At 33.2% G+C, this 20318-nt stretch overlaps 1 protein-coding gene across 3 annotated transcripts in view; it reads left to right on the top strand.

Moving 5' to 3' along the window:
• The window catches only part of LOC132723309 (A disintegrin and metalloproteinase with thrombospondin motifs 9-like), a 126902-nt gene extending 107321 nt beyond the window's left edge, over positions 1 to 19581 (top strand). For all 3 annotated transcript variants that reach the window (XM_060707986.1, XM_060707985.1, XM_060707987.1), the window contains 11 exons: positions 3509 to 3673; positions 4117 to 4290; positions 6672 to 6842; positions 7243 to 7434; positions 7942 to 8077; positions 8439 to 8530; positions 9056 to 9150; positions 10278 to 10417; positions 10987 to 11183; positions 11434 to 11632; positions 12085 to 19581. In XM_060707986.1, the coding sequence (XP_060563969.1) occupies positions 3509 to 3673; positions 4117 to 4290; positions 6672 to 6842; positions 7243 to 7434; positions 7942 to 8077; positions 8439 to 8530; positions 9056 to 9150; positions 10278 to 10417; positions 10987 to 11183; positions 11434 to 11520 (1449 nt within the window). In that variant the 3' untranslated portion in view covers positions 11521 to 11632; positions 12085 to 19581. The remainder of the gene's footprint in view (positions 1 to 3508; positions 3674 to 4116; positions 4291 to 6671; positions 6843 to 7242; positions 7435 to 7941; positions 8078 to 8438; positions 8531 to 9055; positions 9151 to 10277; positions 10418 to 10986; positions 11184 to 11433; positions 11633 to 12084) is intronic.
• Positions 19582 to 20318: the final 737 nt, after the last annotated feature.

Raw genomic sequence — 20318 nt, 5'->3', positions numbered from 1 at the left:
GTACATCTATACAGGTAAATTTGGTACAGCATCAGGCCAGCCTGTACATACATTCAGGGAGATCTAGTACAGCATCTGGCCGACTTGTACATCCATTCAGGCAGATTTAGTACAGCATCAGGTCAGTCTGTACATACATTCAGGCAGATCAAGTACAGCATTTGACTGGCCTGTACATCATTCTGTTCAGGCAGATCTTGTACAGCATTTGACTGGCCTGTACATCCATTCAGGCAGATTTTGCTATCTACTGTTAGCGGCCTTATGTTAACTTTTTTATTCAGACATTCCATGCATTGATAATAACATTTCCAAAGCCAAATTAAGACAAGAAATCAATGATCAAAGCTTAAGTTTCTGTTTCCATCACACATGGTTACTTTGTCTCATGAGTTTAACAAACCTATGTCATTGTCCTCGTCATGAAGCTTTATTGTTAGTTTCAAATATCTGTTATTTTCTTATATATGTTATTTTGTCACCCATCATATGAGATCATTATGGATTCATTATTCCTCAAAATTGAATGATAAATTAATATGATCATCTGTTATACAAATCATACAAAATGCAAGTTACAAAATCTCTTGTAGTGTTCTTTGCTTTAGTTTGTATGACATATTGCACTAACTTGATCTCTGACTGACCTAACAGAGTGTAACAAAAATTTCAATCAAAGACTTATCACTGAAAAAACTACAAACCCAGTTAGTACAGTTTGAATGTGCCAAATATCATGAAATTTGGCAAGTGTTATACGGAAGTAAACAGCACGGGTGACGTAATTATCAACTATTGCTTTTGGCAAAATCATTTGGTAACATTTGTTTTTTATTAATGAAATAGATAAGAAATAAATGCCTTGAAGTAAAATGTATTGTATATACACCAGGTCTCCGTGGCAATTTACACTTATTCCATTATCTACGAGTTATCTTAAAGTGCGTAAACTGTAAACTTTTATTTTTCTGCTACGTATCATTTTTTCCCTCATCTACGTCATGATTGTATAGTTGGCAGTGAGTTTTTGAATTCCTATTTTTTGTTTTCTCCAATTACGTTAATCGGTGAACTATGTTATAGCGGAAAAATGTGAAAGTAAACTATCTCTTTCTATCCATTGTTTTCAAAATTTGATAGACAGGGCAAAAAACAAAGAAAGGAAAAAAAACAACTGAAATTTGAAATTTGTTGGAACAAAATTGGCACAGAAAATGGTCTTTTTTGTAATTAATTATTGTCTGCACGTGGGTACAATTATGATGAAATATAGACGTCACGCTACCTGCAATTTGTTATGATATTAATATTTAAACAAGATATAAACGTAACAAAGACCTGGGTAGACATTAGTTTTTAATTATTTTTGTAAAATTTTAAATCTTTTGTGTTTTTATAAACCGTTATATCGATTACTGGCGGAATTTCGTAATATAATTAAAGAAAGGGAATGGCTTGATATGATTGGGGTTTCAGCTGTTTCGGTGAAATTTTTATGCACTTTAGAATGCTTTGTTATTGTGAGATTATTACCTTGTTTACAACCAAGTTCTATAAGGGTCAAAGGAGTGCATTTATTTAATTGTTTGGGGGAGTGCTTACATACTTAAGTGCATTAAGAACTCTGCTATGTACTTTACTTATATAATATTAGAAAATTGACTAAGTCTATGTGTTAACCCTTTCCCCCATGAGCATATTGTAAAAAATGGCCGTTTTCACTGAAAAGCCTCCTGTTACAAGTTCAAACTGCTATGAAACTATGAAAAATGCTTCAATACTAATCAAACTTGGCACAAATGTTGACTGGACCATTGCCTTTGTAACGGCATGCTCAGTCTTAAATTTCCTGTTACCATGGCAACGAGGGGACATCTCCAAATTGCCAAAAATCACTATTTTGCCTCGATTTTTTCCATCAAAATTTATTTCAAAGTGCTGCAACTTGTCAAGGGATTGAGATAGAGTCAAAGGCTTTTCAGCATTGGTTACACATTACATTATGATCGACCTGGGGTCATTTTTAGCCTCTCACAAGTCCAAAATTTTCTTGGCGATGAGGGGGACTCCGCCCCCCTTCAAACCCCCCTAACAGAAGGGGGCACATCCCCCTTCTGGCAACCCCCTGATGTATCTTTTGGATGGGGGGCGGCGCCGAAAAAGTGCTCATTTTTTTAAGCAATATTTCTCAAACGAAAACATTTGTTTGGGGCCTAAATAGGACATTTTTTCACTATTTGAGGCCTAAAAAGGGGGGGGGGGGTCGAAAGTGCATTGTTTCACGTATATATGTGGTAAAGGGTTAAGAAGAGTTGGTACAGGTGGTACATTAATCACTGCCTCGTTAATTTCATCATTTTTTATATCTTATATACAGTATAAGGCTTCTTTTGTATTGAAATGAATGTTTTCAAAATTACTTTTTGTTTCCATGAAGTACAGTAAAACAAGTTCGGAAACTTTTGTTTCAACAGATATTGTATTTGAACTCATTTATTTTTTGTTATGGCAGCTTAGATTTTGGCATGTCTGTACATGATAAGTACATAGAATAATTTAAGCAGGGGAACAAATTGTTAATGAGGGCTTTAATTGAGTGTGGGTGAACATTTGGCATTAGCTGGTATAATGGTTTCTTGTCTACAAGGCTTTTTTATATGATTATACCCTTGAAAGTGGTGCTGTACTTTCACCAGCATTATGTAATGTGACTAAGATACAAAATGCAGTTGTAAATTTTCTTCTTTTTTTTCCGGAGATTTTGATACATTTGTACATTGAAAGTATGCCACTGAAATTTTAACTCATTGTTTACAGATATTGATACTTGGTGGAGAAAATGTGTCTTTATATCAGTTTAATTTATTATGTTGCAAATAGTAAACACTATGTTGTTGTTATTGTTGTTGTTTTCATAACAGATTTGAGTTAGAATTTAATAACTTTAATCTTTATTCACTACAGGTGTCAGTTTAGCTTTTAACTTTTAGATGATTTGATTATTTCTGAAATATATGCAATATACAATTCCTTGGAAATTTTATTATGTTGCATTCATTGAAATAAAGAATTAAATCTGCACTGGTATGCACAGAATAAATTTGAATAAATGATGAAATGCCATTAGTTTTATTGTTTTGTTTTACAATGACTCTATCATTTGTTGATTCTCTGATAATTTTAAAGAAAAATATGGTTTGTTGATTCAAACAAGCATTTAGGCTAGAAATCATGTTTTTTTATATGTTTATTTTCACAAAATTACAAAGAACAAGTCTTGTGTTATTAACAGAAGTCCCATAATTCTTACATTGTACATAAACCTTATTGATGTCATTGTCTAATGTGACTATGTTTGGAGATAAAATGTCATTGCTCATATTTGTAAATTATCTTCTTCCTATGATAATTGTCTGATAATGATGTTAATATTTACGTTATGTGCATTTATGTTACTGATAGTGTATTATAATGTTTTGTTACAATGGTAATATTTTTGTATTTTCAGTGTTCTGTAACATGTGGCACTGGTTCCTCTCAGCGTGATGTTATCTGTGTGTCTGAAGCGGGAACCAACCAGCCGTCTGCTGAATGTGACGAGCCCAAACCTAGAAACACTAAACGTTGCACTCTGCATGCTTGTCCATCTTGGGCCCATACTAAATGGAGTAAGGTATGTTCAAAAAATTGTATCTATAATATTGCTTTGAATGGAATTTTTTATATAGTTAAGTGATGTGTAAACATATTTAACACATCATATTGTACAACACATTAAATACACCCAGGCCAATGAGCTTATAAGTTACCTTTGTATGTACAAAACTTTTTTTAATTTACTTTCTTAGAATCATTTTGATGCTTTGCTAAAGATGTAAGGGAGAGAATAAGTATAAATTTAATTCATAAAGGAACACATTTAGTTGTTGTTCTTTGTCATGCATTTTTATATACATGTACTTTTTATTTCTTATCAATAGAAGTCTTTTCAAATAGATCAAAGTGTTTTAAAGTGTTTTATAAATTTATGAAATGTCATATTTTTACGTTTATTTCATCTGATGGTAATACCTAATGGTCAAGACTTTTTATTACATGTTTTTACACTTATTGCAGTGTTCAACAACATGTGGGACTGGTGTACAACAACGTAAGGTTGTTTGTCGTGTAGGCCATGGTAAAATTGTACCTAATGAACTTTGTATTGGGAGCAAAAAGCCGAGATCACAGAAGAAATGTGGAGCAGGAGATTGCTCGGAATTTATGTGGCGTACAGGAGATTGGTCTGAGGTATATTTTTATAATCACTTTCTTGTGTTGTTTCTTTATTCAGTTTATTCAGTTACATTCCTTTACATGATGATATGCCTAGCTCCATAATGTTGAGATAATTATCAGGTTTTGGATACAAATTGATAGATTGTTAAATTCTGTATAGCAACACATTATTTATATTATCTCTTTAAATAAAGAAAAACATACATGTATATCTATATAGAAATCCTCACTGTTCATAATAGTTGTCTGTTTAGGATTCCGGTAAATCAAGGAGTGTTCTTCAGTATATTTTCGACCGATCATTAATTTGATGTGTATTAATTCAATTGATCACTTTTTAGCTCACCTGAGCATGCTCAGGGTGAGCTTTTAGGATCGATGATTATCCGTCGTCCGACCGTCGTCCGTTCACATTTTGTTGTTAACACTCTAGCTGTCTCATTTTTGCCTCAATCATCATCAAACTTGGTCAGGATGCTTATCTAGTTAATAGCTCGGATGAGTTTGAACATGGGTCATCTCGGATGAAAAACAAGGTCACAAGAGCTAAAAATAGAAAAACCTTGTTAACACTCTAGAGGTCACATTTTTGCCTCAATCATCATCAAACTTGGTCAGGATGTTTGTCTAGGTGATAGCTCGGATGAGTTCGAACATGGGTCATCTCGGATGAAAAAGTAGGTCACCGGAGCTAAAAATAGAAAAACCTTGTTAATACTCTAGCGGTCACATTTTTGCATCAATCATCATCAAACTTGGTCAGGATGCTTGTCTAGGTGATAGCTCGGATGATTTTGAACATGGGTCATCTCGGATGAAAAACAAGGTCACTGGAGCTTAAAATAGAAAAACCTTGTTAACACTCCAGCGGTCACAATTTTGCCTCAATCATCATCAAACTTGGTCAGGATGCTTGTCTAGGTGATAGCTTGGATGAGTTCGAACATGGGTCATCTCGGATGAAAAAGTAGGTCACCGGAGTAAAAAATATAAAAACCTTGTTAACACTCTAGTGGTCACATTTTGCCATCAATCATCATCAAACTTGGTCAAGATGCTTGTCTAGGTGATAGCTTGAATGAGTTCGAACATGGGTAATCCTGGATGAAAAAATAGGTCACCTGAGCTAAAAATAGAAAAACCTTGTTAACACTCTAGAGGTCACATTTTTGCCTCAATCATCATCAAACTTGGTCAGGATGCTTGTCTAGGTGATAGCTCGGATGAGTTCGAACATGGGTCATCTCGGATGAAAAAGTAGGTCACCGGAGCTAAAAATAGAAAAACTTTGTTAACACACTAGCGGTCACATTTTTGCCTCAATCATCATCAAACTTGGTCAGGATGCTTGTCTAGGTGATAGCTTGCATGAGTTCGAACATGGGTCATCTCAGATGAAAAACTAGGTCACCGGAGCTAAAAATAGAAAAACCTTGTTAACACTCCAGCGGTCACATTTTTGCCTCAATCATCATCAAACTTGGTCAGGATGCTTATCTAGTTGATAGCTCGGATGATTTTGAACATGGGTCATCTCGGATGAAAAACTAGGTCACTGGAGCTAAAAATAGAAAAACCTTGTTAACACTCCAGCGGTCACAATTTTGCCTCAATCATCATCAAACTTGGTCAGGATCTTTGTCTAGTTGATAGCTTGGATGAGTTTGAACATTGGTCATCTCGGATGAAAAACTATGTCACAGGAGCTAAAAATAGAAAAATCTTGTTAACACTCTAGTGGCTACTGTTTTGATCCAAATATCCTGTTAATTGGTCTGAAAGTTTGTTTTGATGATTTCTAAGTCAAGTTCGAACATGGGTCATCTTGGATGAAAAACTAGGTCACACCGCCCAAATATGGAAAAACCTTGTTAACATTCTAGTGGTCACATTTTCGACTCAATTATCATCAAACTTGGTCAGGATGCTTGTCTAGGTAATTGCTCGTATGAGTTCGAAATCGCATGTGAAACTACGTCACCGGAGCTAAAAATAGAAAAATCTTGTTAACACTCTAGTTGCTACTGTTTTGATCCAAGTATCCTGGAAATTGGTCTGAAAGTTTGTTTTGATGATTTCTAGGTCAAGTTTGAATATGGGTCACCTGGGTAAAAAGCTATGGATAATCCTTGTTAATACTGTAGTGGTCACATTTTTGACTCACCTGTCATGAGACTTGGTCAGAATGCTTGTCTAGGTAATTGTTTGGATGAGTTTGATGGGTCAGGTGAGCGATCTAGGGCCATCATGGCCCTCTTGTTTAATGTTTCAATTAATGTAGCTTTAATTAAAGACGATTATTAGAAAAAGAAATGTACTGAGAAATAGATTAGGATTGTCATTTTAGTTTTTTAAGGAAGTAAATTAATTTATTATCCTTATTTTGTTCCCAGTGCTCGAGGGATTGTGGATTTGGCACAAAGATTCGTGATGTGATCTGTGCTGATGCGAGTGACAAAACAGTCAATAGCACACTTTGTATGTCTAAGAAAAAACCAAAATCAAAGAGACGCTGTAGTGAATTTCCCTGCCCATTCATGTGGAATACAAGTCCTTGGTCTGAGGTAAGTATCAAGATAATGGTCATTTGCTATTGTACATATCTAAACATAGATCGCATGGTTAAATTAAGAGCGTGGCTGAATAAAAAACATATTCTAAGATAAGTGTGAAAACTAAAATTTATAGTCTACTATGCCATAATTGTAAAATAAAGGTAAAATAAATTTTTAAAATGTTGTAAACTTAAAAGATAAAAAAAAATATTCAATATGACATGTGACTGAATTGCGTTTTAGCTTGTCAAACAATAATCTAGCCATTATGATAGCTTGTTCATTCTTTCTGTTTGTATTTGTGGTACATACATGTATATTCTGGAACATGACATAGAAACAACAGTTGTATGATACATCTTAAAGCTAGATTAAACACTTAAAATTAATGATATTGATATATTTTCAGTGTTCTGTGAGTTGTGGTGAGGGAGCACAGTCGAGGCGCGCCGTCTGTCAGGCAGTGACCAAGGAGGGTTGGATCCTCCCAGGAGAGGTACCGTATGGCTGCAAGGTAACAGACAAGCCAGCAGTGACACAGATATGTAACCATGGTCCCTGTCAAGCTAGATACAGATGGATGACCGCACCCTGGGGAGAGGTAACCTGTTTTACATCAAATTTTCATTTTTATTTCACTAGAATTAATAATGGATAGTTTCAAAAATGAAAGCTTGACAAGTCAAGTAAAGAAATCACCAGGTTAAGGGTTAAAAGAGATACAAGTGGTGAAATGGCCGAGTGGTTAACAGGTTGGACAAGTAATCTAAGGATTGCTGGTTGACAGGGTTAAAACCCCATCAGGGGGCAACCATTGTTTCTGTGAGTAAGAAACTTTACACTCATTGTTTAGTACTGGTCGGTTCCAGGAACGGATTAAAGAGTGTTTCAAGAAGCTTATAGCTTCCAACAAAATCAAACTAAAATAAATTTGTATAAACTAAAGAGATTTGAACCTTTTATGATGATAATACAAAACACAGTGGAAATCAATAAATTTTCACATAAATATTTTATATCAGCAAATTTAATCTTTAAGAAGCTTTTTCAAATATGTAAAAGCATTAAAATTGTTGAAAGTAAAATAACAATTTATTATAAATTTTAGTGTTCATCACGATGTGGGAACGGTTATGAACGTCGGCAGGTACAATGTGTAGATGCTAGCGGCCAACGTAAGAAAAAGAAATTATGTTCAAAACCTCATAGACCCTCTGGTAGAAGACCATGCTATAATGGACCCTGTAAGTTATAACAAGTTTTATATTACTGCATGTTTGTAACATCACTTTTTGTTGGATAATCACAACGTTTATATAGTTTTATATACACAGCTGCTGTCAAATTATAGAGAAATATCACTTTTTCCTTTGAAAGATAACATATTTAATTCCAAAATGAACAGATAAAGTATATAAAAGTAAAATAAATGGATATTTGGTACTCATTCAGTACAGTTAATTTGAACATAAAAGCATAACATATATATGTACATTTACATTCAATTGTTATATTTCTAACATTTACAATGATGCAAACAGAATTTCATTGTTGTAAGCTGATGAATCAACATGTATTATATTGTATATATAACTATTTTTGTAGGTTATGCGAGTTCTTGTAAACAGTTGAAGGAGCAAACATCTATCAGACAAGATGGCAGCTATAAACTGTTTGTACATGGCAGATTATTAGAGGTATGTACACTTTAAATATTTATCATGAATCTTGTGTATATCGTCTTTATTCTTCAATATTCTGATACTCATTCTCTTCAACATTTTCAGAACTTTCCCATTTTGGAAATATATCTTTCTGAGTACACAGGTAGCAACCACTGATTAAAGATAATGTGATAGTGTAGAATTGTGTGACACTGGTTGAAGAGTGAAAATGAGAGTCCCCTACTTTCTTGTTTCCTTTAAGATCCCAAACTTGTAATGTACAAATAGAGGTTACATGCACTTTTATTTTAATGTGGTTCTTAGTGATTTTTGTATCGCCTTCAGAGTAGTGGTCACTTCTCTGTTGTCTTGCCTGTACGTTGTCACAAAGCTTGTCCAGCCCTCTCGTCAAAAACAACTGGTGCAAATTCATCCAAACTTTACAGGAATAATAAATACCAAGTCTAGTTATGCAACATATAATTGACAGTCTTGAGGTTACTAATGATCGCTTTTGTTCTTCATTAGTTAAACATGTTTTTATTTCTTTTAATTTAGATATATTGTAAGAATATGAAGAGACAAGTTCCGGAAGAGTTCCTTTCCTTACCAGCTGGTGAAACTGAAAATTACTCAGAAATCTATCCATTTAGGTATGTATATACATCTTACTCACTATTTGTCGAATACCGTATAAGTACTTTTTTCTGCAGGAACTTTATTTCTGCTATTTCTGCGGTTCATAACGACACTGCAGATTTAAAAACCGCAGAAAATTAAGCCTTTCCGCATGTATATGTCGGAATATATCAACTACTGGTATTGTTTAATTACATTACCATGTACCGTTATCAGCTTTTGTAGATGGGAAATTTTCTTAATGTATCTGTCGTGAATAAAATATTAGACAAAAAAAAGTTATTTTGCTTGTTTTCTTTGTTACTATCATATTTGTATGATTTTCGCTCATCCTCAGCTTGATTTTTGTTATAAAATAAAACTATTGTAATTTGACGGTTGCAATAAACATACCCTTTTGTATCTGTACATTATCTTGTGTCTACGTGCGATTGTGCTATTGTTTGTTACTCACACTTCATATTCATACATATACAGTATTAAAATTGTTGTCATTGCACGTTGTTGATTTTTGTTTATTAACGTCTATATACCGATGTATGATGATTACGACGAAACACATTATCAGTCGTCTGCATGTTAAACGGAAGTAATGTACATATTACATCAACAAATCTTGAAATGTTGTCTGTTTGTGTCGGTTAATTTTGTAAAAATATCTTACTTAAAACGCAGAAATAAAAAGCATCAATGCGAGAATGATGACACCGCAGAAATGAGATACGCAGAAATTTAAAACCCCTTATTTTAACAAAAATCGCAGAATATTAAGCCCGCAGAAATAAGTACTTATACGATATTTTATTTTACATTTTTTTTAACTCAGCTGAAATTTGATTTATCTATCTTACAATATAAATCCTATGGTAGTAAACTTGATACTTTCTAAATTTTGAAGGTTGAATTAACATCATTAATTATCTCTGATTTTCCTTTCTTTTTCCTTATAACTGTAACCTCTTACTTCATGCCATAAATAGTAGTCTTAAATGATAGAGTTTGTAATAAAAACACTTCATTAATTACATTGATATTGTAATATTTTTAACAATAAACATCACATCTCTCTGGTTCTGATTCCTTTTAATGTAAATTCAGATTAAAGTATGAATGAATTAACATATGTTTTGTATATAACAAGGTTGAAGAGACAGAAAACATGTCCAAACAATGGTACAAGACAGACACCTTGTAAAGAGTGCAGACTGAGGCCCTACAGAAATGCTGGGAAAACTTCCTATAAGAAAATCAAAATTGATATACTTACATTAAAGATACAAGGTAACCAAATAAATGGAATTTTAGTTAAAAAAGAGAAAGAAATAATTTAAACTTTAAGAGATTTGTTTTGGTCTTAAACCTTCATCCTGGTGCATCCACCAGTACAGAGCCATACCAAGCATTCTTGCATATCTGGCAATTTCATCTGGCTTGGGGGATGCCAGATGAAACGTGTGCTGTACAATGGCACGCTTAGGATAACATAATTTCACCATTATGAATGAAGTTGTAATTTCATACACAGTTGAAAGAAAATAGTTACGGGTGTAATGACATAAATTTCAATGGAAAATTGTTTTATTAAGGTAAAGAGTTTATATGACAGATATTTTTACTCCCACCAGACCCTTTACTATTGCCTGAGTAACATTAAATTTTCATCCAGACATCCCCCAAGTTGATAATGGATAGTTCCAAAAATTGAAAACTGGATTAGTCCATTTAAGAAATTGATCAGGTTAAAAGTGAAAACATGTGTATCCATCCAAGTACTGTCATTATGTATTTGTGCTTAACTATTTCTTATTTTATCAATATATTTATCAGAACTTATATTTTGTTATTTACAGTGGCAGATTTAACGTTTTCATCATCTGTCAATGGTAATCACATTCCATTTGGATCAGCAGGAGACTGCTACAGTTCTGCACAATGCCCACAGGGGCGATTTAATATAAACCTCTCAGGGACGGGACTTGTTGTTACACAGAATACAACATGGCTGTCCCAAGGAACAAATGCTGCACAATCTATTGAAAGATTGCAGGTATGTCATTACAACTAACATGCTCAGTTATTCACCTACACAATGCATACCTTTAAGAACCATTGTGCTTTGCTGCAAATCTGATCTGTAAGTTCCAGTGCCATTATTGTGCATATAAACTTGGAATGTATGTAAAGAAAATAAATACACATGCTTAATTCATCCCAACAGTGATATTTCAACAAAGAATTCTTTAAAACTGGAGAAAAGGATTATATACATAAATGTATTTTATTTTTCTATTATTCAGGAAGGGGAGGTAATCGAGGGATGGTGTGGTGGTTTATGCGGCTGGTGCTCGCCGGAGTCCGGTATACAGCTAAAAGTATACTCATAACAACCGGATACAATAGTGGAAATATAGAATAACAGAGTAACAGCTTTGGGTGGGTGGGGTACAACAATCCTTCCATGTCTTTCATGTACAGTGACTGAGAAAATGTTTGAAGGTATGTTAGGATTTTTACTACACATGTAATAAACACAGTTGTATGACCATGTTACTACTTTGTTATTACTTAGCATAAATACTTGTTAGAAAAAAATGTTATACTATATAACTATTTTAATATAGGATACTGTATCATGTAATAAATATTTGTGGGCCGCTGTAGTAGACTAGTCAAGGCTGCTGCCTTCAAGTCAGTTGCCCCACACTGCTGTGGGTTTGAGTTTCTTAAAGCTTTTAACTCTTACATATGAAGAAACTGTCAAGCTAGCTGATTGAAGGTAGAGGGATCTACTGATGTGCCTGTTTATACCTGAAACAATATTATGCATGAAGTGGGCATACCACAATCAGTAAAGCAAGTGGAGCTGTATGGCCTTTACCATATTGATGTGACTGTAAACTAAACAAAATAAATTTTGACTAATGTGTGTTTTTTATTTTGTTTTTCAGAATGAAAGTGCATTTTACACATTGTGAATAACCATTGACTGTCAATCATCGTTGGATACGTGATATGAATGCATGAAAATTTGATAACTTGTTGTTGGCTGGTGTTTTTTTTTATTATTATTATTTTATGTAAAGATCTGCTGACTTTTTGTATTTGTTCAGTGTATTATATTTAATGGTTAATTAATTTTGAATTTTGATTTTTTTGTAATTAACAGAAGAGTTATGTTTGCTGTTTTAGGGTTGTGTCTTAATTATGAATATATTTTAGGAATAAGAATCTATTGTTTTTCTTTACACAAACATATTTTTGAGTTTATAAATTGACAGTTAATAGGAATTGAAAAGGTTACAGCAGAAATCTGTAGCATTTCTTCAGCTTGTTAAACTCTGAACATTTCACGTTCAAATACTTTGTATTATCTTGAAAAATAGTGTAATTCTTTAACTTCATACAAAACATAAAACATGATTATATCACATTGATATTTCATATGTATGTAACATGATTTTTGTGTCGCCTCTACAGAGTAGTTGCGACATATAGGGATCACTTCTCCGTCGTCTGTCTGTCCGTCCGTCACAAAACTTGTCCGGACTACTCCTCATAAACAACTGGTGCAATTTTATCCAAACCTTACAGGAATGATCAGTACCAAGTCTAGTTGTGCATATTGTCAGCATTTTCCGGTTGAATGATTTTTGCCAGAGTTATGGCCCTTTGATAAAAAGGTGTTTTTTTAGCTCACCTGTCACAAAGTGACAGGGTGAGCTTTTGTGATCGCTTTTCGTCCGGCGTCCGTCCGTCCGTTCGTCCGTCCGTCCGTCCGTCCGTCGTCCGTCCGTAAACTTTTGCTTTAAATGACATCTCCTCATAAACCACTGAGCCAATTTCATCCAAACTTCACAGGAATGTTCCTTTGGTGGTCACCTTTAAAAATTGTTCAAAGAATTTAATTCCATGCAGAACTCTGGTTGCCATGGCAACCGAAAGAAAAATCTTTAAATATCTTCTTTTAAACAACCCTAAGAGCTAAAGCTTAGATATTTGGCATGAAACATCTTCTAATGAGTGTCTACCAAGTTTGTTCAAATAAAAGCCCTGGGGTCAAAATTGGCCCCGCCCCCGGGGGGTCATTGATTTTCCCTATATGCATATAGTAAAAACTTAAAAGATCTTCTTTTAAAGAACTGTAAGAGCTAGAGCTAAGATTTTTGGCATGGAACATCTTCTAGTGAGTGTCTACCAAGTTTGTTCAAATAAAAGCCCTGGGGTCAAAATTGGCCCCGCCCCGGGGGGTCATTGATTTTCCCTATATGCATATAGTAAACACTTAAAAAATCTTCTTTTAAAGAACTGTAAGAGCTAGAGCTAAGATATTTGGCATGAAACATCTTCTAGTGAATGTCTACCAAGTTTGTTCAAATAAAAGCCCTGGGGTCAAAATTGGCCCCGCCCCAGGGGGTCATTGATTTCCCTATATGCAAAAAGTAAAAACTTAAAAAAATCTTCTTTTAAAGAACCCAAAGAGCTAGAGCTTAGATATTTGGCATGAAACATCTTCTAGTGAATGTCTACCAAGTTTGTTCAAATAAAAGCCCTTGGGTCAAAATTGGCCCCGCCCTGGGGGGTAATTGATTTTCCCTATATGCATATAGTTTAAACTTAAAAAATCTTCTTTTAAAGAACCGTAAGAGCTAGAGCTTAGATATTTGGCATAAAACATCTTCTAGTAAATGTCTACCAAGTTTGTTCAAATAAAAGCATTGGGGTCAAAATTGGCCCCGCCCCAGGGGGTCATTGATTTTCCCTATATGCATATAGTAAAAACTTAAAAAATCTTCTTTTAAAGAACTGTAAGAGCTAAAGCTTATATATTTGGCATGAAACATCTTCTAGTGAATGTCTACCAAGTTTGTTCAAATAAAACCCCTGGGGTCCAAATTGGCCCCTCCCCAGGGGTCATTGATTTTCCTTATATGCATATAGTAAAAACTTATAAAATCTTCTTTTAAAGAACCCAAAGAGCTAGAGCTAAGATATTTAGCATGAGACATGTTCTAATGGGTGTCTACCAAGTATGTTCAAATAAAAGCCCTGGGGTCAAAACTGGCCCCGCCCCGGGGGTCATTGATTTTCCTTATATACATAGCAAAAACTTTAAAATCTTCTTTGAAAAAACCCAAATAACTAGAGTTTAGATATTAAGCATGCAACATCTTTAAGTAAATATCTACAAAGTTTGTTCAAATAAAAGCCCAGGGGTCAAAACTGGCCCTGCCCGAGGGGTGTCATTGTTTTTTACTCTATGTGTATAGTAAAAACTTAAAAAATCTTCTTTTAAAAAACCCAATGAGCTAGAACTTAGATGTGTAGCATGAAACATCTTCTTATGGGTGTCTACCAAGTCTGTTCAAATAAACAAATAAAAGCCCTTGGGTAAAAATTGGCCGGGGGGGGGGCTATATACAGGTGAGCGACCTCAGGGCCATCATGGCCCTCTTGTTCTGTGTGTTGCCAGATACACAAAAGCTTGTCCGGACTACTTCTCGTAAACTACTGGTGCAATTTTATCCAAACTTTACAGGAATGATCAGTACCAAGTCTAGTTGTGCATATTGTCAGCATTTTCCGGTTGAATGATTTTTGCCAGAGTTATGGCCCTTTAATAATTTTTATTTTTAAAGTTTGTCCGGACTACTTCTCATATACCACTAATGCAATTTCAATGAATCTTTACAGGATTTATCTGTAGCTCAAATCCTTGCGCATATTGCACGGGTTTTCAGGTTGAATGATTTTTGGCCGAGTTATGGCCCTTTGATAAAAAGGTGTTTTTTTCTGTGTGTTGCCAGATACACAAAAGCTTGTCCGGACTACTCCTCATAAACTACTGGTGCAATTTTATCCAAACTTTTCAGGAATGATCAGTACCAAGTCTAGTTGTGCACTGTCCGTCTGTCTGTCCGTCTGTCACAAAACTTGTCCCAACATGAAATTGACCATCATGAGGCAACACATGTGATCACTGATCGCTCTTGTGTTTAAATGTTTGCAAAAAAATATAGAAGCATTGTACAATAGATTTATCAATACATATATATGTTATGTATTTTTTGTATATTTGTGGTCACTGCAATCTATGACACAGTGTCACATAGTGAATACTAATAGGTATCACACATGAGGTACATATTTATCTGTGACACACACACAGTGTAATTATGTATCTATGACACACATAAGACTGTAATTACCAATGTCACACATAGGTAATAAGAATTTTCCACTGCACATAATTAACTACCTGTGTCACTCATACTAGGTATTTCTGTTGTATATGATAATTAACTACCAGTGTCACATGAATTTCTGCCGCGCATGATTATTACCAAGTTGTGTCACACATAGTAATTTTTGTATCTGTGTCACACAGTAATTACTTTTCTGTGGTTCATTTATTGGTTACTAATTTGTGTCTTACATGGGGAAACATTTTATCACAGAAATTTTTGAGACACTATTTTGATATCACGACTTTTATGTTAAATGTGTAAATAAACCATATAATCCGTCCACTGTGGCCAGTTCTATGCTTTTTTGTGCAATATCTTTCTTTTTTTGTCCTTTGTACATGTATATTTTGTTCTTATAAACTTGATGGAATCTTCATTCATTTTATTGAATTTAATTGTTTCATTTTATTTCATCATTTATTTGTAAAAAGTTACACTTTTTATCTACAAGTATCAGAATTTAAAAAGATATTCTGATAAAAAAGCAGAGTGATTTTAACACAAATATTTATAACACAATTTAGACAAACATCTTTTTATTCAAAAAGAAAAATGTTTTATTTTGCTGCACTGAAATGTTTTTTAAAACGTTTTTTGCATTTTATGCAAATAAGGTTATAGGGTTTTCTTTGTACTTTTCTTGTTAACAAAATAACACTGGTCAAGGATAAAAATTGTACAAGCATTTTTCAATTGTTTTATTATTTTTGTGTAATTTTCAGAATATAATATATTATACAGTTCTGTAATATTTTATCAATATTTGATATGCAATAATATCCCTGGTATGCTAAGAGACTGTGAGATGTATGAAACTTGAATATAAAATACAGTTAAACCTGTATTTAATGGTCATTTTTTTTAAGCAAATAATGTTTATAAATGCCTACCATAAATATATTACATCCCATGTTTACAATTGTAAAAAATCACCATGCACACTTACCTATTGTTAGATTTCCAATGGTTTGGAAAAATTGATTTAAACTTATTTAGTTTGATTGAAGTACTGTAAGAAAATATACAAGAAATCCCAAGAGCTGTTACATGAACCTAGAGAAACCAAGTCTATCTGATATTTCAATATTTCTGTAGCTTGGCTCTGGTCTCCCTATTTGTATAGACAAACCATATGTCTACTTAAGTCAAAGTATTGAATTGTGGCCTTTAAGTGTATGTTTGACTGTATTTTTCAGTTCATTTTTAATGATCACCTGGCAACTTTTTTATCTTTAGATGAATATTGTCGTTGCTTGGATAGGTTGTTTTAATTTTTCATGAAAATTGAAAAAATGCAAGTTTTCGTGTTTAAATTGTGCGAATGTTTGTTATTTTAAAATATTATTTCAGGGTAATTGATTCACATTTAAATGTTGGCCAGTACTGAAGATTGTAAGCAAGTTTATTGTTGAAGATATATCTTTTTATTTAGTATTTTATGAACATATTTTACTCATACAAGTGGTTGAATATATTGTCCTATTTTATTCCATAGAAATTGATTTATTCTTTAAAAAAAAAAAAAAGCAACATGCACTTGGAAATATGATTATTTTTGGAGGAGCAGATTTAAATGTGCCATAGAAAAGTGTTTTGTAGAAATTTGTAGGACCTTGTGTTATTACCACTGTTTGTTTTCTTTTCATTATTAATAAGGAATGATTAAAATTTGGAAGGGAAACATGATTGTCAATTATTTTTGTTTTGAAAAGCATCATGCTTCGCACAAAATAACAACTAAAAATAGTGCTGTTTCGAAAATTAAAAGATTTTAAATTTGGTATGTTTTTGGTCATTTTTTGTGTGTTTTTTTTCTTTATATTTGGTAAATTTAAAAAGATTTTATCATCCCTTGAAATATTCTGTGTCTCTGAATGATTTTTGTAAAGTGTGACTCTGTTTTATGGGGAATAAATAGTGGTTTGACTTTACTTTATAATTTTATAAAATTGATTTTAAAAAATATGTACAAAACATATAAAATTGTTTTGTATTGTAATGGTGTACATTTTAAGATGACCATGTCGTATTTATATATATGTTGTAAAACAAGTTATTGTTAAAATTTCATGTTGTTAAGTATACATGATGTATAGATATCCTTTTTTCTTACTTTTTTTTTCAAGTAATTTGTAAATTGTTTGTGCACTGTATTGTATATAAGAAAATGTTTTTGTTAAATTGCTAAATGCAAAAATTATATAAATTATGACAATGGATGTAACATAGGAAACATTAAGTTATTGCATAATACCAAGAACATGTGAGGTGTATTTTAGTTAAGTGTGCAAAAAAATGGGACTCATAGACTCCTATAGTACCCAATGAATGTAATAGTCAGAGTGACACAAACATGAAGATGTACCAATTATGATCGTATCTTCTTTCGTACTTTCTCTTTCGTTAATATATTTTGTTAATATAAACTTCAGGTTTTTTTTTCCTTAAGGATTTTAAACCTCTCAAAATGGACAAGTTAGAAATTTGTTTCTTTGATATTATTTAATACAGTGAGTCAACATAAGTTAGGATATTGGTCATAACAAGTTTTTATACAGTAATATACTCGATGGTTTAGACAATTTTCATCTCACCAGATTGATAAGTTTTATGGATCTTTAAGGAAAATTTGTTTCTTCTCCAGTATACTCATGGAGTTACGTGTTGATACATGACACAAAATTGTCGCCTCATTGTTGGACTATTGTAAATGTTTGAAGTAAAACAGATACATTAATCTTGTATTGAGATGACTATATGAGAAATCCAAAACTATATAACTAAGCTCTAAAACTGCCATTATATATATGAAAGTATTGTATGACATGGAGTCTCCAAATACCTTTTCATTTTCGTTATGAAGAATCCATTAAACCTAGGACATATGATTATATTTCAGATTGAACTTAAATGGGGTATCAATTTGATAATTAAATCAGATAGAAAAGATTCAATATTTCGCAAAATTTTGTTGTATTTTTTGAAAGCTAAGAATGTCAATTTGTTATTTCGAACACTATAATATAATTTGACGTGAAAAATTTCTCAAGTATGAGAAAATCAAAAATACATTTATGTTTGAAAAAAAAGCCTGTATCTTGCCTTAGCTTGAACAGTTATTGTTAAATTCCCGTTCTGTTGAAATATAGAATTTATTGCTTGCCTTTTTGTCTACCATATTTGGTGATCATGTCCGCAGAGTTGACAACAAATACTCAAAATACCAAAGCAATTACATTTACAATCATTTTTCGTATCAACATATTTTATATTTTGCAAGGTCTCGGCCATTTTGTTTACATACATAGTGGTTAGAAGTTATATTTATGGTCACATGACCTGATGTTTTGCCATATAGTGCCATTATCATTACGAAGAAAATGTTTTACATCTAAGATTGTCGTCTTTTTGAAGCATATTAAACACAAACATAGCTTCACATTAACTAGATATTTTATACTATAAAATACATTTATTATCCTACTCTGTAAGACAACTTTGTAGAAACATGGGAGTAAACTTCTATAGTTTTATCATTATAACCTGGCAGTCCTTGGAATTTTAATGTTAAGGAAATTTACATAAATATTCTTAGTTAGTCTGGTTAACTCTTTTATTAAGACATGTTTTACATGACTATCTTTCATAAATGGGTCATCGTAATTTTATTTCTCTCAAGTTTTGTGTGCTATATTCATGAAATAACAACACTAGATAGTCATTTCACTCAACAAATATCTACAAAAAAATAACATTGAAAAATAGTAGAGGAAATATCAAAATTCATACCTTCATATTTGAATCAAGTTTTTGTTTGAGATCATCTCATACATTACACTTCAAAAAGCAGTCTTGAAACTGGAGCTTCTGATTGGATAGTTTATTAACAGACTTTTGAAATCAACCAATGAAATTCTTGTTTGAAGACTGGTTCTCTAAATTCATATTTTTGCATCAAGAAGTTACCATTTTTATAAAATGAAAAATTTGTTGTCTCATTTATTACGTTGTTTTTTCGTGTACACAAATTTTGTCATTTTTAGGTCTTGTATAGTTGATAGTTATGTCCCTTGTTTGATAAAGTGCTTGTAAGAAAGTACATAACGTGAACAAGAGATGTATAAGTTAGTTATGTTCAATATTAGAACTGGTTGTATATGCTGTACAAGATATTTAATAAAAATATATTTATTTCTATAACATATCTTTGTTTTATTTCACATTTTTTTTTAGCTGACAAATTATTTACAGGTGGTAATTGCCCTCACTATGTGGATAAGGTGTGTGCCCTCACTATGTAGATAAGGTGTGTGCCCTCACTATGTGGATAAGGTGTTTGCCCTCACTATGTGGGTAAGGTGTTTGCCCTCACTATAAGGATAAGGTGTGTGCCCTCACTAAGTAGATATGGTATGTGCCCTCACTAAGTTGGTAAACTGTGCGCCCTAAGTAGATATGGTGTATGCCCTCACTATGAGGATAAGGTGTGTGCCCTAAGTAGATATGGTGTGTGCCCTCACTATGAGGATAAGGTATGTGCTGTCACTATGACTAATGAAGGATATGAGGAATGGTGTTGCCCTCACTATGGTGTGTGATAAGGTGTGTGTGCTCTCACTATGAGGATAAGGTGTGTGTCCTTACTATGAGGATAAGGTGTGTGCCCTCACTATGTTGATCAGGTGTGTACCCTCACTATGAGGATAAGGTGTGTGCCCTCACTATGAGGATAAGGTGTGTGCTCTCACTATGAGGATAAGGTGTGTTGCCCTCACTATGTTGATAAGATGTGTGCCCTAACTAAAATGATAAGGTGTGTGCCCTCACAATGTTGATAAGGTGTGTACCCTCACTTAGTGGATAAGGTTTGTGCCCTCGCTATGTGGATAAGGTGTGTGCCCTCAGTATGAGGATAAGGTGTGTGCCCTCACTATGAG

This window comes from Ruditapes philippinarum, unplaced genomic scaffold (assembly GCF_026571515.1).
Source record: "Ruditapes philippinarum isolate M1 unplaced genomic scaffold, ASM2657151v2 ctg184_1_1_1_1, whole genome shotgun sequence".
NCBI classification, from domain to species: Eukaryota; Metazoa; Mollusca; class Bivalvia; order Venerida; family Veneridae; genus Ruditapes; species Ruditapes philippinarum.
The sequence above is the reverse complement of the archived record's forward strand: the minus strand, read 5'-3'. Positions and strand labels throughout refer to the sequence as shown.